The sequence below is a fragment of the Polypterus senegalus genome, chromosome 1, assembly GCF_016835505.1.
Source record: "Polypterus senegalus isolate Bchr_013 chromosome 1, ASM1683550v1, whole genome shotgun sequence".
Lineage (NCBI taxonomy): Eukaryota > Metazoa > Chordata > Cladistia > Polypteriformes > Polypteridae > Polypterus > Polypterus senegalus.
In genome coordinates this window covers 171,886,508-171,905,951 of record NC_053154.1, presented here as the reverse complement: position 1 = coordinate 171,905,951, position 19,444 = coordinate 171,886,508, and the positions used below count along the sequence as shown (strand labels likewise).

The 19,444-nt window shown below is 36.8% G+C and overlaps 1 protein-coding gene across 2 annotated transcripts in view; it reads right to left on the bottom strand.

Moving 5' to 3' along the window:
• crocc2 (ciliary rootlet coiled-coil, rootletin family member 2) overlaps positions 1-19,444 on the bottom strand; it is a 232,484-nt gene that overhangs the window by 195,400 nt on the left and 17,640 nt on the right. For both annotated transcript variants that reach the window (XM_039763044.1, XM_039763051.1), the window contains exon 2: positions 11,875-12,025. In XM_039763044.1, coding sequence (XP_039618978.1) covers positions 11,875-12,025 — 151 coding nt within the window. The remainder of the gene's footprint in view (positions 1-11,874; positions 12,026-19,444) is intronic.

The following is a 19,444-nucleotide window of genomic DNA, read 5'->3' as shown; positions in this document are numbered from 1 at the left end:
GTTTGGGAATGCCCATAAGGCATGTGCTTACATGTAGTCATGTTAGAATGATTCAGACCTTTGTCTCCTCTTAAGTTCCTAGTCTTTCTAACTATTAGGCCAATTTAAGCAAATCTGGTAAAAGTTTGGGAGACTCTGTTGAAATCAACCAAAAATTATCTCAGAAAATAAAGAATTCCTCCAAATTATCAGACAGAAGGTATGGCAGTGCAAGGCTTCATGCTTTCCATTTTGCAAATTGGCAGCCATATACTATAATTAACAAGGCTAACCCTATCACCTATATGCTAAGTCATTTTAGAGTTATGTTTTTATGTTTTTGTGTCCTAAACCAAAAACATTCCAATTCTTATTCTTGATCAGCTAGTAGTACTGCCAGTTGTACATGGTGAGCCAGAATATAAAATATGAAAGTACAGGACTCTTGGTGACATGATTCATGAGCCCAGCCCACAATTCACTGGAGAGGACCAGCTCTGGGTTCCTGTGAAAAATTCATACACACTCAGTCTGCTTTGTCAGTTGTATAAAAAAAAATAACATTTTCATCCAGATGGATACATTTGGACGAGGTCTCTGGTAGGAAGGCATCATTAATATTCATTTATTACATTTGATTTTGTGTCTATGTGTAATTAATTTTTGTTTTAATTTCTCATTTTTTTTCTTGGTACTTCAGTACATCACTGTGTCACCAATTTCTATAATTGTTTTTTCATGGTTGCTGCCTACTATGTTTATTTTCTGTATTATTGCTTTTGTTGAATTTAGTGAATTATTGATCATATGTTTATTTTATGTATGTATTTTCTGCATTTCTATATTTTTGATTAATTTTGTTCTATTTATTTATTTGTAGTTTCTAAGTGGGGGTGTTTATAGTAATGTGCGTATGTGGATCCCAATGCCCCAGTGCATTGATACTATAATAAAAAAATGGTGCATACTTTCGATTAAGACATAAGAATGAGCTCCTAACTCTCTGGGGTTATAAAAGCATCTTTTGAAAAGAGTAGGGTGTCTCCTGATGTCCTAGCTAAATTGTCCACAATGGCTTTGCCCATTCTGGACCCTATTGTCCCTTACTAGCTAACTATCTCTCTCACCCCTTCACCATGTAGTGTGTGGTGACCGTACTGGTGTATGAATGGCTGCTGTTGCATCATATGGGTGAATGCTATATTTTGATGGAGGTTGAAGTGGTTTCCCACTCTAAGCAGGCTAGAAAAGTGCTATATAAATATAACCAATTATTATTATTAGAAAATATATGAGACATTAGTCTAGGTATTTTGTGAGTGGAACCTCAATGGGCAGGGCCTCCCTTGTATCAATGCTAGGGACCATACCCAGCCCAGAAAAAGCAGGCTAAGAAATAAGCCCTATTTTGTTTATTATTTATAATTGGGAACTTTTATCTTCTTTTTGGATTTACTAGTTTGGCTAACGTTTTTCTCAGTTTATTGGATTCTTCTTCTAGACTGTGTTTTGGAACTAGTTCTACTTGAATTACAACATTAGAACACTCTAGATGAGAAAAGGCCATTCAGCCCAACAAAGCTCACCAGTCCTATCCACTTATTTCTTCCAAAAAAACATCGAGTAGAATTTTGAAAGTCCCTAACGTCTTACTGTCTACCACACTACTGGGTAGCTTATTCCAAGTGTCTATCGTTCTTTGTGTAAAGAAAAACTTCCTAATGTTTGTGCGAAAATTTACCCTTAACAAGTTTCCAACTGTGTCCCCGTGTTCTTGATGAAGTCATTTTAAAATACAAGTCTCGACCCACTGTACTAATTCCCTTCATAATTTTAAACACTTCAATCATGTCACCTCTTAATCTTCTTTTGTTTAAATTGTATAGGCTCAACTCTTTTAATTTTTCATCATAATTTAACCCCTGTAGCCCTGGAATCACCCTAGTCACTCTTCTCTGGACCTTTTCTAGTGCTGCTATGTCCTTTTTGTAGCCTGGAGACCAAAACTGCACACAGTACTCAAGATGAGGCCTCACCAGTGTATTATAAAGGTTGAGCATAACCTCCTTGGATTTGTACTCCACAGATCGTGCTATATAACCTAACATTCTGTTAGCCTTCTTAATGGCTTCTGAACACTGTCGTGAAGTCGATAGCTTAGAGTCCACTATGACTCCTAAATCCTTCTCATAAGGTGTACTCTCGATTTTCCGACCGCCCATTGTGTATTCAAACCTAACATTTTTATTTCCTATGTGTAATACTTTACATTTACTGACATTAAATTTCATCTACCACAAATTTGCCCAAGCCTGTATGTTATCCAAGTCCTTCTGTAATGATATAACGGATTCCAAATTATCTGCTAATCCACCTATCTTGGTATCATCTGTAAACCAGCTTGTTACTTATATTCCTATCTAAATCATTTATATATATATTAAAAATAGCAGCGGCCCTAGCACTGACTGATAATTACCTATTAGGTATCTTCTTTTATTGCTCTTTTGAGCAATTATGTTATATTTTCCCATTTGTGTAAATAACTATCCACTTTTTTTATAAAGATTCTCATTTTGACTTCTTTTTACAAGCCAGACTTTTTACAGTTTCTCCCTCTTGTGTGGCATTTTTGTAGTTTTGAAACTGCCCTTGAATTTTGAACTTTAAAGGTCTGTTCCACGATTTTGGGGCCTGGCCTCCCCACTGCCTAGGCTGTGGCCTGTCTTGATGAGACCTATGCTAGGATAGGTCAGTGAGGTTTCTGGCATATTTTGTGGATGTTTTTCGTGGCCTCACCTGTTTGTTTTTTTTTGCTATGTTGTGATACTAGAATCATAACATTACCATTATTATGTGCCTGGTTGCTGGGTACATGATGCACATGCCATTTGAGCTGCAATGCTAATGAACAATAAAATGACATCTAAAGAAAGCCCAGATGTCTCCATTTATGCTCACCAGCTCCTGAATGTGCACCCTGAAGTAAATATTGACTGGCCGTATGACATTCTGGTATAGGAGCTGCTACGTTCAGGTCTGCAAAGCACTGTAGGGTGTTGACAGAGAATTTTGTCGCTAACTATGCATAGACAAATAACAATTTACTCAGGCCGCTAGTCATCTGCATATCAGTGGGGGGTACACGTGAGGCATAAAGTTTATCTGTTTTATTTTCTTTAAACATTAAAATTTCAGCTTGAATAGTGTTATCTCACACCTCTGTATCCATTATTGGTGTATTGTCTGAATACAAACCTCCAGGTATCTCTTTGTAATTCATCAACAGAAATGTGTATTTAACAATCATTTTGTGCTTGGTCACACTACCAGGCTATCACAAGCAGTCTGCATCTGCAAATGTATTTTGAGGTCCAAAATGGTACCTTGGTTTTGAGACTGGGTTTTCATATGTACTACTGAGCATGTGTGATCCACCATGAAATTGGACAAACAATTGATTTAGGTATGAAAAACTAAAATTACAAAAGAAGTGTGAAGGTCTGCAACTTTTATTGTTTGTATTTAAAAATATTTATGTATCCAGATACAATACAATAAAATTAAACTCATTTTTATATTAAATGTTAATAGGGATTTGGTTTTGTTTTTTTGTTGAAGTAGAATAACTATTTAATACAACATAGTTTGTACTGAGGGGTGGAGATAGATGCATGGATAAATTATTGATAAGAGAAGTGGGCTAATAAGCAGTAAGATAAGCACAGTATTTTTGAATATATTAGAAAACAGTTTGTTGTTGTTTACTTATGTATTTTGAGGATGCACCTGTAAACAACTCTTTTTGAAATGGTGTGTTAGAGTGACAAAATCTTTTTCTCAAAATGCAAAAAAACATGATTATTAACTGTGACATTTTGGTAGAAGGGGTGGGATGACCAGTAAGAACAAATGTCTGGTGACAAGAACGACAAGTATGTGACAACAAAAACTATAAGTCCCAGAAGATGAGGTTTGAGAAACAGTAGAAGAAGATGATGACTAAAAACAATTTGGCGCACTTCACAATCCTTGGTTATCACCTGCAGAACAAGCTGCAGAAGTGGAAGCTGTGGCACTGTTTAAAAAATAGACACAAAAGGAATGGTTTTCTAAATTAACTTTGAGACTTGAGAGCACCTATATGGCATAAAGCCTGGTTATCAGATGGCAACACTTCAATGTGAGCCTCAGAATAGAGCTACCTACTACAGTACTTGGGCTCATACTATAGACTTCCCAAGTCGGTTTCCAAAACACAGCACCAAAGAGCACTGGTAGAGGTCAATCAAACACCATTTTCCATTGAAAGGCTTTTTTGAGAAGAACCTAAGATGTTAGCATATCAAGAAGGGGAAGATATGGGAAATGACTTGTTCTGTTTTGAATGAATGGCCAAAACTTGGAAATGGCCAGAGGAACAGTGAGCATAAAGACTCATACCTTTGTTATGGGGAAAAGGCATATACTACAATGGATGAAGAAAAATAGGAGGATTACGGTGAACTGAAAACTGAAAGAAGGATTATTGGTTAAGTTCAGAGGGAGTGAGTTTCCCACTGAGACAAGGTGATAAAAACTTCTCATTTTGGAGCAGATGTCTTGTGCCCCTCCATATGATGACATGACACAGGTTAAAGAACATGAGCCGAAAGAGTTCACTGTGATCATCCTCTTTAACCAAAGGTAATGGAGAAGAAATGGGCAAACAAAAAACTGAAGGTAACCCTGTTGGACCAGGAAATAAGACAGTCAGCAAAGACACTGAGAATGTCGGTAAGTGAATATGTTTTTATTGTCAACAGCTTGGACATAAAACTTCTGTATGTCCAATATAGAAGCCAAAATTAACTGGATTTTGTTGTGTACTGAGAATGGAATAATTCTTATAGGGAATTAATAAAGCTAACATTGCCTATTTGCTAGTGGCTATTAATGGAAAGGTGCTTCCCTTGATTGTTGTTGTGGCACTGTGCACTTGCACATGTTGAGGAGTAGTTTCTACTGCAATTTAGTGCACTTCACAGTCCAGGAGCTGCTTGGTTTATCACCTGCAGAACTAGCTGCAGAAGTGAAAGCTGGTAATGACGGAATATGGGAATGACAGATTGGCCATCTAGTTCTGTGAAGAAGATCACCTGTATTCTACTTTGTGTGTTATATTTACCCCCCTATTTGACACACATTGCAAGTCCAACCTACCTGGAACAGGGGCCCTCTCTTAATTGCTTTTCCCAAGAGTTCTTCCATTTCTTTTTCCTACAATGGTTTTTTTTTTGGGATATTTGTTGTTGTCTTCCTAGGAAGTCAAGGCTGTGGGGCCTTCACAAAACAGGGCCTGTTAATGCTCATTGAGGAGTTCCTTGTGAGATTCTGGGTTATACAAGGAACAAATTGTTGTTGATGTTACATAAAGAACTGTTAGACACAAGTAGCTCCATGTCTTCCTTAAAAAAAAAGGTTTGGAACTAAATTTTTTTATGTTAAGTCAGGACTTATTTAATGTATACACAGAAATCATAAAAATGAGTCTATAGTAGATGTGGTAGTAGAAGTCAATGATCAATTGTAAATGATGAAGGTTTGTGTGGTAGAAAATTTGCCTTCTGACATGATATTAAGAGGATCTGTGCTTGTAAGACTTGTTAAAGGGATGAAATGCAATGAAAGCTAAAATTGAATATAAAAGGTATTCTGTCCAGTAGTAACTTGGGCACAAGCGAAGACAGGATTGTAGCCCCTACCTGATCTATATGACAGTTTAATTGAGAATGGAACTAAAAACTGTAAAAGAAAATCACAGCGGAAAAATGCTTTGATAAATATATAGGGTCTCTAGAGCCTGAATGTAATGTGTCTGGTTTGGAAATTAGTGGGTGGGAAGAACCTAATAATTCTGCTGAATTACAAGTGGCTGATCCATCTTTAAAATCTCTGTGGAACAGAACAGGTGGGGGGAAAAAGCCTGACTCTGAAAACAGTTGAAAAGTAATTATTTTTGTTGAAAATGGGTTACTTTATGTTAAAAATGGTAATACCAAACAATTAGTGGTTCCAGGGTGTTGTAAACCATTAACTTTGCATCTAACTTGAACTGCCACTTAGAGGACTTCCAGAGGACTCTGCTTCTATGACTTCCATGTATTGTGCACCAGGCTTTTAGTAAAAGCCTACACTCAGAAAATGGATTCTCTTTATTGTGGCTTACTGATAAGAGGTAGCTAACTAAACATCAACAGACTGGTGCTAAATACATTTGAGCAGCTGCTGCTATGTATGCCACCATGCTTTAGACCTTTTTTTTTTGTTCTCTAAGCCCAAGGTGCTTTCTTACTTAAAGAATAATTTATGCAGAAAAGAAAAGCAGCTGCCTCTTAACTTTCATTGTTTTGACTGTATAAAACTCATGTTTGCTAAAATAGGTGACAAAGAAGCAGTGCTTAACTAAATAAGACACCATTACCTGCTTTTAAAAATCAGAGACTAGAATGATGAAGACATTGGAGTTTAAAAACCAAGGATGCTAGTTCAATTCACACATGCCACACTGAGCTAGTTGTACAAACAAATATAAATAAGTAAACAAATAAGTAAATGAATAAATAAATAAAACCAAGCTTAGCAAACAATTATATTGTATCTTGATCTTGCCAGTATACTATAATAATACTACTACTGCTACTACTACTACTAATAATAATAATAATAACCAGCAAATGACTGTTGACACCTTTGCCTTTCAGATAAAGGAATTCGAAGAGTAGCTCTTTCCTGACACCTTCTGGGAAGACATGAGATTACATGCTTTCATGCCTTGCTCTTTTTGATAACATTGATAGCATTCCCAGAGTCTCCTGGTTATCTCTCCAGATCCTAAACCAGTCGTATGGGTGTTTCAGTAACTGCCATACATTGTTAATTTCAGCCTTGTACCTGACACTGCAGAGATAGGCTTTGGCTTCTCATGATCCTGTGTGGCAATAAGCAGGTTCACAAACTTCTTCACAGGTAATATTCAATATTCAATTCAATATAGTAATATTCAATGTGTAAGATGATAGGAGTTATAAATATTAACAAACATGAAATACTTTGAGAATCTGACTTCTTTGAAAAGTATTATATAATAGTAAATAACCACTAGTTGAATAAATTGTCTTGATGCGAGTGTATGGATTAGTGTGCCTTGTGATTGACTATTCAGTTTGGCTAGGATAGGCTCTGCCCCGCCGACCCTGAACTGAATTAAATTGCATTGAGAATTTTATGTTATTTCTATATGATGCTCTTCACAGGTTGGTTTAGAGAAGCACACAAATGTGAAATTAGTAAAATAATGAAAGGCATTTGTGGCAGTGATGAAAAGCCGCTGATGAAAGAGTGGTTGTTTAGTGATCATACTCACTTTAGAGGACAATATAAACACATTAAAATGAAAAAAACAAATCAAATTGCTTTTAAATTAGTAAAAGGCCCTGTATTAAATAATATAAGTTTGACAAATCGCAAACCGTTTGACCTATTGACCTGAAATTTGGTACACATATACTACGTGACCTCTTCTGTCCGCTTTCGGGGTCATGATTTTTATTCCTCTTTTTATTTTTATTTTATATTATTGTAGAATCAACTCTTGGCAGCGGCCAGCAGGCATGGCCACCGTTCTCATCCCAACCACCTTTGCCATCACTTCCCCTACCTCTCCATATCTTAGATCATTCTTGAGGCAGATAGCTAGAGGGCATCATTGCTACCACCTTCGCCGTCACTTCCTCTACCTCTTCATATCTTAAATCATTCTTGAGGCAGACTAAAGACTTCAGTGCCCGCTTAAGTGAAAAATTAAGAACAACCTACTAAGTAATTGCAACACAAAAGCTGACTTAATCAGTTTTGACGCAAAATGATTCTGATGAAAGAAGAGAAGAAGCAGGATGCTAGGATGGATAAAAGAAGAGCTGCTCAGGAAGCAGCAAGCACATCAACCTCTGAGCAAACAAAATGCTAAACGTACAGAGAAAGAGCAGAAAAACTATGAATGCTTAGGTCAAGTGTATTCACTGCATGTTATCGTGCAGTGCACCATTACTGGTACTAAATAAATTAGTAAAAGTTGTACTGATTGCTTTTAAAAAGCATATGCTAACATGGATTGAATTATATTAGGTAAAGATTAATATAATTGTTAATAATAATGCTTAATATAAAATGAGTAAAGAGGATTTTGAGGTAATGCTTACTGTGAAATACATGAAATAAAAAACAGTGACAGGCTTGAAATATTTTGTGAGAAAACCAATGTATATTATTTTAAATGTGATTGTCAAAAGCTGCTAATAATGAAAAGTGCTGCCTATAAAAACATTTATTAGTTAAAGGTGCTTAATGGTATAAGACTCAGTTAAATAAATGTATTTTTAAAAACACCATTAATACTTGGCTTAAAGTGCTGCACACCACCACTTATATTATCTATCCATTTCTTCAAACCACTTATAGTTCTATTTTGTGATGAGTCGGGGTCTATCTGTCAACAAAGTGCTTAATACTATAATTCTGTAAAAGATATATTAAAATGCAAAGTAAAATTAAGCATATTGTAATAATACTATGTAAGGCATCAGTAATTTCAAAACAGTATGAATGAACCATTAGTTTTGAACTATTCCGCATAGAGAGAATTTCCTTTATGCAAGGAGTGCAGTGTAGAATATCACAATTTATTTATCATTGCATAATGTCATCCTATGAGGTGTGATCCTGAATATTACTGTTAAAAAACTGGAAATAACTTTGGCTCTGAGGTGGTCTGGGGGATATGCAAATGTTTTAACACAAAATGGTCTGAGTTTGCCGCAGTCCCCTAACATTGCAGTCTTTGCTCCCTTATTTTCTTGCTATTTATGTTTCCTCCTTTTCAGCCACACACTTGATGAAGTCTATACAGCCAATACATTGAGTCTCCAACCTCCTTTTCTTTTTCAGTGTATGAAAATGTTTGGGTTTTTTTTCCCATTTGCAAAACATGACCTCGTGGGGTGGGCACTTCATGATATTGTTCACAATTTGGGTCTTATCCCTGATACATTTTAGACAGTTTTAAACAAGGTAGCTAAGTGCAATGTATAGTATTTTACCGAATTAGAGCATGCTTTGTGCAGATTTGTGCAGTGTTTCTTGTGGATTGCGGAATTTCATTCATTTAATAAAATTATAATTAAAATAAAATATTTCTCTCAATCTCTAACATCATTTAGGAGTGAACTTCTTGAATTGTGTTGAGAGTCTGGAAATGCTACCTGTATCTTCATGAAAACTAGCTGATAGTTCTTCGGGGATAGATATTAATGGAACATGAATTACGGACGTTGGTTAGTTTTCGATACAGTATGCAGTAAATATATATTGTGAGTACTATTTTGGATGGACTGGGGTCCCAACCAGGATTGAAGCAGGTTTGTTGCCACGGTGAAAGGCCATAATGGAAGGGGAAAGATGGCACGGCATTCCAACCAGGATGGGTGCTAGTTAATTGATAGGATGGAGTGCCAGCTTGGAAGGACAAAAGGTGGCTGCTCCCTGGAGTTGTCTTTCCTCTGTGCACACCATGGCAGCATCCCATGGGTGATACTCCCATATGGTTAGGGCAGGCTGAGAATTGCAGTCCAATGGAACAGCCCTGTAGGGGATCTTGGATCCCACTGGAGAAGAGGAGCTGCAGGGAATCATTATACCCTCTTTCAAGGGCTTCCGCCTGACCCAGAATTGCTTTCAGTGTGCAATGCTGTACCACCTGACGTACTCCCAGGTCCAACATAAAGAAGCTGAGTTTCCTGCATGAGTTGTCAGTCAGGAGGAGAGTGAATGGGAGAGAACATATTGTATTATACTGTTATGGAAAGGGACATGGAAGTCTGTGAAGGTATTACAAAATAAAATACCCTCTGTTTGAACCCAGGATGGTGCTGTGTAGTTGTGTCTTGGGGTTCAGGAAATCTGTGATGTCCCCTTCCGGTGACAATAAATAATTTATATATGCATATAATTTTTACACAGTGTATAGTTATAAACAGTATAAGAATACTCTGAAAATGATGCAGGTGCTGTGTTAAGATATTCATTTTAACTATATGAATTCTCTTAGATACGGTGTAATAAAGCAACGTTCATCTATTATGTTTTTTTGATACTTTCCTTTATATTGCTGAAATTAAACTTGAAAACATCTTTGTGTTTTCTTGTAACAGTAACATCTAGGTATTTAAACTGTTCTGAAACAATCCATGAAAGTGATGTAGTTTAGTCTGGTGTACAAAAGCATTCACCATGAAAACCATGGGTGTATTCAAATGCATTTGAGCTCCAAGATGTTTTAAAATTCACCCAGTTGATTTGAATTAAATGGTAATGATGAGTACAAATTGAAGGATATTAGGCATAATATCCTCTGCATAACAACTCATTCACTTTATCTTAAACGTTTTTCTTTCTATTGACATCATGCATATATGTCAACTAAAAGATACAGTCTTGGCAATGTTCCTGCCACTACCTAATATAATCTAAAAGATCCCAGTTTGTAAAGTTAACAATCTAGAAGACCCTCCATTGCTTTTTGATGTGATTGTGCTCATGTGCATTCGCAAGGGAAGAGAGCAGTTGATAAAAGGCAAAAACACACATCCATAAAAAATAATCAAAACTGCCACTTGCCTGTTCCTGGTTTACAATTCAGCAACTAGACAGCAAGTACCAGCTGCCGACATCCTTATCACATAAGCCTCCCTCAGCCTTTACCAGGTGCCAAGTATCTAACGTACCATCTTCCCGTTCAAAGTGCTGTAAAATAGTCTATGGAATAGGTAATTGTTAACGTAACTGAAGGTGAAGTGTTTGTTGGAAGGGCTCACTCGTATGGAGTTTGGCACTGTTCCTAGCCCAGTGTATCAGACCATTCCCTAATCCTCAGTTCTATTATAATGAATGACCTGGGTGCATTTCTTCATCTTTCTAGGACTCTTCACCATATTTTTCACTGTAAATTATAAACCAAATACAATCAGTGATCCCAATTCATGATATTTTACTCTGCTATATGGTTATAACTACCTGATGAAGTTAGCAGAATACAAATATGACAGAATCAGAGCTGGGAATGTGGCAATGGTGTTGTAAAGGTAAGCATATTTGCCATCAAAGCAGTTGATCTGGGTTTGATTACTGACTGTTAAACTTATCTGTTGCTTTAATCAGAGAGTTCCCTCACTATTTTTGTAATGGCTCCAAGCCGCCCTCAGGTGGGGCCATATTGTTTTTGGAGTTATTTTTTGCAATTTGGGGTCACAAATGTAATAAAATGATTGATCACATTGTAGTATTTCATGACTTTTCCTTCCACAGACTGCTCCCTACTACACCCTGGGGCTACATCCACATGTAGTTTAGCCCATATTCTAACATGGACGATCCCTGAGTTATCCTCCATTTTTTTTTTAAATGTAAGCATGTAATGTTGCTGGAACAAACATACAACATGATATCAGCTGAGCTTTATTTGTTTAGATACATACTTGCATTGTTTAAATACAACATTTTTAACAATTAAAGCAGTGGCGAGGGTCAAAACATGTTTGCAAATTGAAGTTGATTATGGGTCAGTCCTGGACTACTGCACTGCAGCACCAAGATATTTTTAAGTTAATTCCTCCTGGTCCATTCTAGGCACTTTTGTTGCCCTTAGCCAAAGTGGTGATCCCCAAAACAGCAAATGAACTAATACTGATGAATGCCAAGTAACAGAGGAAAGAAGAAACACCAACTCTCTGCTGATGGTATTATCAAAACTCTTATAAAAATGATATATAAAGTATAACAAAAGTGAGCACACCACAATACCTTTGGAGCTTTCTTCTGTCAGGTTGCGAGTAACAATTTCTCTAATGCGAACTGGAATAGGCGTTGCAGGGCTGCCCTGCACCTCTCCTAGGACCATCAAAGATTTCTCTTCTCCACTGCTGTCAGGATTCAGCACTGTGTCCTCGAGTTTCTATTCAGGAACACAAAATCAGAAGAGTATTTGTGAAATGTGCAACATGACAACCCCACCACTGCCCTTCAAAAACACCACAATGAGGCCTAGGATAACTATTGGTATCAAGATCAGTGGAGTTGGTACGGTGGATCAAGGCTGTTATTTTAAAAAGAGTTCAACAAGAACACAGTTGGAAACTTGTTAAGTTGTAAATTTCACACAAACATAACATTAGTTTTTATTTATTTTTTTTTTTTTTACATGGAAAACCATAACCACATGGAATAAGAATAAGTTACCAAGTAGTGTGGTGGACAACAGAACTGTAGGAACCTTCAAAATTCAACTTGAAGCTATTTTGAAGGAATGGTAGGACTGGTGAGTTTGAATGTGTTGAATGGCCTGTTCTTGTCTAGATTGTTCTAATGTTCGATTTGGAAACCTGAGGTCACTTTACAAAGGTGTGATGGGCAGCACCAGTCACATTGCAGCACATTTATTCACATAATTCTTTTAAAAAAAAAAACAGGCAAGTCAAGTTTTGAAGGTCCCTAAGTAGAAATATCTTACTGGATAGCTTGATAATTTTTGTATACATTTGTGGTTCTGTCTGTGCAGAAAAGATTTCTAAAATAAGTGTGAAATTTACCCTTAATGAACGTCCAACTATCCCTTGTTAAGGCTGAAGAACTTGTATCAAATTAGCATCTGGTACCGACTCTGGTAATTCCCCTAATAGTTTTAAACACTTTTAGTGTGTAACCTCCTAATCTCCATTTGATTAAACTGAGAATGTTAAAATTCTTTATTTTCTTGGAAATTATTGGAATCAGTACTAGGGATGATTTATCTTTTCATAACACAAGGCCATAATTGTCACAGGAACTTGAAACCTGAAAGTTTAATACTACGATAAAAAGCACTGCAAAAAATAAATAAATAAAAGGCTATAGTTGTGTTCACTATGAAAGACACTGTATAAAAAGAGGAATGACAGCTTATTTTCAAATTACATCATGAATTCTGCGCTCTTGCTTATTTATCATGCTACCTTCTGAAGCCTCCTGGTACTACTAACCATAATTCAGTATAAAAATAATCAGTGGAGAGATACAAAACCTGTCTACAAAATTGGCATTTCTAATGAGGGCATCAGGAACCTTTACAATGATTTGTCTTCTTTTCAAACTTTCAACAATATAATTGTAGCTTGTGCCTTTTCTGAGCTATGTGTACTATTTTAAAGCACTACTGACTTAAAGGGTTACCTGGCCCTGCAGTGGTTAGCACTCCTGCTTCATGGGTCCAGCATCCTAGACTTGAATATTGTGCCCATTTGTTGTCAGTGTGAATTTTGCACATCCTCCCTGTATCTGCTGCTGTCTCCCTTTGGGTACTTCAGTTATGTATAGGACAGGTTGATCAGCAGTTTTTAGATTGTGTTGGATGAGCACTCTATCCAGTGTTGTCTCTGCGCCTGACCTGGATTAAATAGGCTTACAAATTTGTGTACTGTATGTATGAATTCACAACTGGTTTAAGTTCTGTTTATGTTAGGCTTTCATTGCTTTGTGATGATGGTCTGCATAAAATTAACATAGATTTATTGATTCAAAATATGGTCCTTTTTTCAAAATCAGTTCCACTCCTCACCTGCTACTAGTGGCATTTCTGCATTATAGTCCAGTAGGGCACATCCCCACCGTGATGTTGTGCAAAATAATTACTAAGCTTCCCTCAGTAATTTCATTTATTATTACAACATTTATGTTAACCCGCAGTTTTATCTTCTTATGCAATGTTTGTTTTTCAATGTTCCATGAAATACTCAATGTAACTACTTCTATAGAATAATGTAGCCTTTTCTAGTCTGTGATATTGTCTTCCTGCTAGCTACTGCAATCTGGCTTCTAGCTGAGGGCCTCAACCAATTGGCCCTCCAATGTTTTCAATACCTTTGGAAGTGTGTGCACATGTGCAGCCTGAACGTTCAAGTTTAGCAGTTGGCTTTGAATGTCATCTTTTATATTGAAATGAGAAGTACCTGTTGTTGTTCGTTTTTTTAACATATTCACACTTCTGGTACCAGCTTTTCCCAGTCAAAGCAATTCTGTACACCCCAGTGAAGAGGTAAAAAAAGTCCAGTATCATTTGTTCTATAGATAGATAGATACATACATACATAGATAGAAAAATGTAGCCACAATAATGTAAAAAAAATAAAAATTGAGAGATTAATATCAGGACTGCATCACACATAACACATTACACTGCATGTCGATTTTCACTCACATCTGTGCAGGACCACATTAAATTGGGAAAAATCCAGCAAGTATGTCGGAGTGCTCCTTCCTCTTCGTAAAAAAGAAGCCTACAGTATGATAACTCTGTCAAAGAAATGCAGAATACTGGTGCTCAAAGATCAGGTATGTATGTAGGAAATAATTTGCTGGTGGCCCAGTGGGAGCGCTACTGCCTCGCCGTAAGAAAATCAGGGTTCATGTCCTGGGTCCTCCCTGCATGAAGTTTTGTCTGCATGGGTTTCCTGCCACTGTCCTTAGACATCTCAGGTTAGGTGAACTGGCAACACTAAATTTTGCCCGTGTTTATGCGTGTGTTTGTGTATGTCTGCGTGTGTGTGCTTGAGTGTGTGAGTGTGTTTGCCCTGTGATGACTCCCTGTCCAGGAATTGTTCCTGCCTTGTGCCCTATGCTAGCTTAGATAGGCTCTGGCACCCCGGTGACCCTGGTGTGAATTACTAATGAATGTGTAATGTATGGTTTGGGTTGAGCAATGTATGGTCTAGTTGTTCTTCATTTACTGTGGCTTGTCCTTTATTTATTTATTTTTTTACCTCAGTGCTAAACTTGAGGTGTAGTTTCCAGAGCAGCAATTGTTGTGAAGCCCTCACTTTAATACACATTTAGATCTATATGGTTATATTTTGTTAGATGATGATGATGATTAGATCACAATGATTCTGATACCAATCAAGGCAACCCAACGTCCCATTATTTCATTTTTTTTTTTTTTGTAATGTGAAAGGTGCGTAAATTGCATGTTTTAGTAGTCCTTAGCAAAAGAGGAATGGATAAATTCCTGCAAACATTAGAAAGGTCTGCATAAACGAAGAGAAAATTCTGGTATTGCCCCATCACAATTTTCATGCTAAAAATGCCAACCAGCATTTCTAAGCACATGCCATTGCTAAAATCCCTTGCAGCTCTGTGGTCAGAAACTCCAAAAAAGCAAAGCACCCAATGAAAATCATCCTCAATGTCAACTTTTCAAGAGTATCTCCCAGAAATCTCCCTCACAGAGTACTCCTCATAGCCCATAGCATTTCTTTATGGCTGGCAACCCTTAACCACCACCTTCTAACTGCACCCATGGCCACCTTGTCCATAAGCCAAACTAGACAATTACCTAGAGCATTGCTTGTACAAGGGAGGCCAAATTTACCACTGTACTGTGAAATATTAGGAAGCTGATGGTAAAGCCTGCAATTGTGCCAAGCTCTGTTTAATCTTGTTGAATGGCTGAGCAATGGCTCACTTCTAACTCCAGCTGCCCACCCTGACTGTATGGCCCTGCTGCCACTTCTGATCAGTAGGGTGTGACATTGGCATCCAACAGTGAAATGCAAGATATTAAAATGACCAAAACAGAAAAATAAGAGAATATTAAAAAGACATGCAGTCCAGAAACACAGTCTCCTTCTTAAAATACATTGTCTCAGAAGGTAAAAATAAAATTCAATGTCTCCAAGAGAATGCACCTTCTCAAAGCTAAAATCGATAAAACTAAAATGCATCCACAGTAGCATGCCAGTATTAATGGACTTACTGCAGTTTCTATCGCGCATGAACTGCCACACAAAATTGAAAGTGAAAGTGTAGTTAAGATATTTGCAGCCATGAGTGATCATAGACGTCTGGCTTGCACAGTTTTAAAAAGTAAGAATAATGAGTGTAATAATATTCATTCATGAAATGATTTTTTAAGTTTTTTAAGTACACAGGCAGGGTGGTTTGTTCAGAAATTGTGTACCTATAGATTTCACAGTCTGAGTCAGTTGACTCTCAAGGGGCATTACTAAGGGATTTGCAGTGGTGTAGGATGTGTGCATCAGACCAACACTAAAGCCTCAGAAATCCAGCAGAGCTCAACCTGGCCACCACGTGTGCCCTATAAACACACTTACCGAGTCTTTAGGAGTGGGAGTATCTGCGATATTTAGTCTATGTGTGCATGGGCTCACTCTGGATTGCACACAGCTTTTATGTGTTATTGCCTATCGGTTTAATGTTGCAAATTTAAAGGGAGCAACACAATTGGATTTTTCCTAGAGTGGGAGATTGGCTTGAGCCTGCCCTGACGGCACCTAACCCACAGTGAACACTTGCCAGCTACATTCATAATAAAAACTTAATATGATAAATATCCCCAATCCTCATAGCTTGCACATGACTCACACACACAACATCGTATACCCATAATTCATAAAGCCACCCCAAAGTCAACAACCCTCAAACAGTGTGAATGGCAATGAGCAGCTAACTAACAGTTAAAGCCACCCGATAGTCAAAACAGCAGTTAACACACAACCACCCCATCTTTGAGCAATTTGTGAACTCTTCTTATTGAGAGATTCCTACTTGAAAGATGTACTGCTGGTGGGGGTGGAATTCCCATTTCATTTTCAAAGGTTTAGATCTGATTACTATAGCAGCAAGCTCACGTGTTATGAGCTACATTTCCTTTCCCTTCGCAGTCGAAAGATTCATGTGGATTAGTTATTAATGGCTGGCTTTGTTGTAGGGTGCCTCATTGTCCTGTGTTTCAGTTTAGACTTGTCAAAGTGCCAAAGATATTTTGAAGCCAAGCTTAGCCTTTTGTTTTCTGCAGGAAAGAAAAAAGCATGTTGCTAAGTCAAGCTTATTTATTGTTAGGGTGTTTTTTCTTTCTTTCTGTTATCACTACTTACCGAACTGCACTAAGAAGATAGGATGGTAAGAGGAAAAATGCAAAACAGTTACATAGGCAACACTGGATTCTCAGAAAACTGATTTAAATGGCCCTACATTTTTATTTATAACTGATGAAGAATGATATTGTTTTGAGAGTTTCTTTTAATGATACAATCCTATAGAAAATATGATATTAGACTAACTTCAACTCAACTCAGATATTCAGATCTCCTGATCCAATTTCAAGACTAACTTTTTCTCTGCTATGGTTGCCAAAATTATAACTGTATTCTGACACTTGGTTAATGTTTAAGCTTGACCACTTGGATGTAAAATACTGTAATCTGGCAACCCATTAGTATATGTTCTTATTTGTAGTATTTGTGTTTTCTGAATTATCATTGTAGCTATGGACAATTGTACCTAACATAATCCTTGTTATACATTATTGTTAGGACTTCAGTATGCTGGCCTCATCATTGTTTTTGTAATGTTACTTTTTTATTTTCCTCCTTCTTTGCTTGTGCTTTGTTTTCATTTTGCTTGTATTTTGTATTCAGCATTAACTACTTACCCAAAACTATGTATTTTTTATTTAAGGATAAGGCTCCCTTAATTCTAAATTCCTCTCAGTATTTAGTACCACAATCAACCGACTGCTATGTTTTTATCATGTTTCAACCAGGGGTTTCTCCCCTGTCCTCCCCTCCCTCCATTGATTCTTCTCTTTAGCTTTTTGTAGGAGCTTCTTTCTTTCAAGTCATCAAACAGCATCCTTTTGAAGATGATTGTACTTTTCTAAAATGTAACACTATTGTGGTTTTTACATTACATGAAACTACCATTTCCCTATATTGTCAATAAAAATATCTTTGCTCTTTAGGCTCGAAATAAAACCACAACATTTCACATTTGAAAATATGATTTCCAATCACTCATTGATCTGCTGATATTCAAAAAAAAAATATAATAGTTCTCTTTTTTAGGGACTAATTCTACTAGCAAAATGTGCAATTGAACTCTTTCCCATAGCCATCAACCAATTTCCTGAAAGAAAGAAAAGGCCTCCAAAAATGTGGTGATTAAAGTAATATATATAGACAACACATCTGGAATAGAAATTGAGAGCGGAAACTTAAATTGTGCAATTTTTAAATTCATATACTTCCGGAAAATGATCCATGTTCAAAAAATATTTGGTATATGAAGTATTAAACACCATTATTGATTATACTTTGGGAAGTATATTTTTATTAAGTGCTTAATTTACTTTTGTTTGAATAATAATATAAAGTAACATTCTTAACCTGTTTAATCCAATTCACAGGGGCCTGGAACCTATCCTAGCAGCATCCAGTGAAAATTAAAAGCCAGCCCTGGATGGGACCCCCATTCATTACAGGGTCTACTCAGGCATATACTTGCACTCACACAAGTATTTTAGAGTCCCCTGTTCACTTAACCTGATTGTCTGGGAATGCTGGACAAAAACCATACAGACATGTGGAGAATGTGTACACTCTACATGGGCACCAACCAGATGTGGGTCTGAAACCCACTGTTGCCACCCTTTGTTCGAAGAAGAATCGTAACACTTTAGTTTAGGTAGTGCAAAAATGCATTTATTACTCATTTACTTTTATGTAACAAGACCTTAAATACTTCTTTGGCTCTTCATAACACTTACAAAGGATCAGTAAAGTGTTTGTTCATCTCTGCAATGTAAACTACTAAGAGAACTTCACTTTGGAGTGATCTGAGGTGGCGTAACTCTGACACAGGTCTCTTAATATTACACATTTAGTATAAGACCTGTGAATCTCTCACATTAACAAGTAATTTTACCATCACGTCAATATGCCACACTGTGCGGAGATGAATAACTAATCTACTGATGTTTCGTAAGTGTTATAAAGACAAAAAGAAGCCTTTGTTTAGGTCTTGCTACATAAGAGTAAATGAGTAATAAATGCATTTTTGTAGTACCTAAACTAAAGTGTTACCAGAATAATAATAAATACAAAAATACCAAAAGACTTTTGACTGATTTAAGAATCAGTGTCTTTTCTATTGTGCCTCGAGCACCCACTTTTCTGTTTCTTTTGTTGCTGTTTGAAAATAAATTGGGTTTACTGGGGTAGTACCCCAACATTCCTCTCTACTTCTGACTGCCTCCTTGCCTCTGGTTGCTCTATCTATCTATCTATCTATCTGTACAAAACAGTAACCATTTTATTGTTAGTGTTGCTGTTAAAATAAAAGTGCAGTAAGGTATTATCATATTTAGTCTTTATCCATTAATTTTGCAGATTCAAACTACCACTGACGATATGCAGAGGGTTAGATAGAAAAAGTACACAACATTATTAAATGTTCTGGAAATCAATCAAAAGACCACAGAAGAAATGACATGGGAAATGATGTAAGAGATTAATTATATTAGTCTGCATCTGAGGCTTCAGGA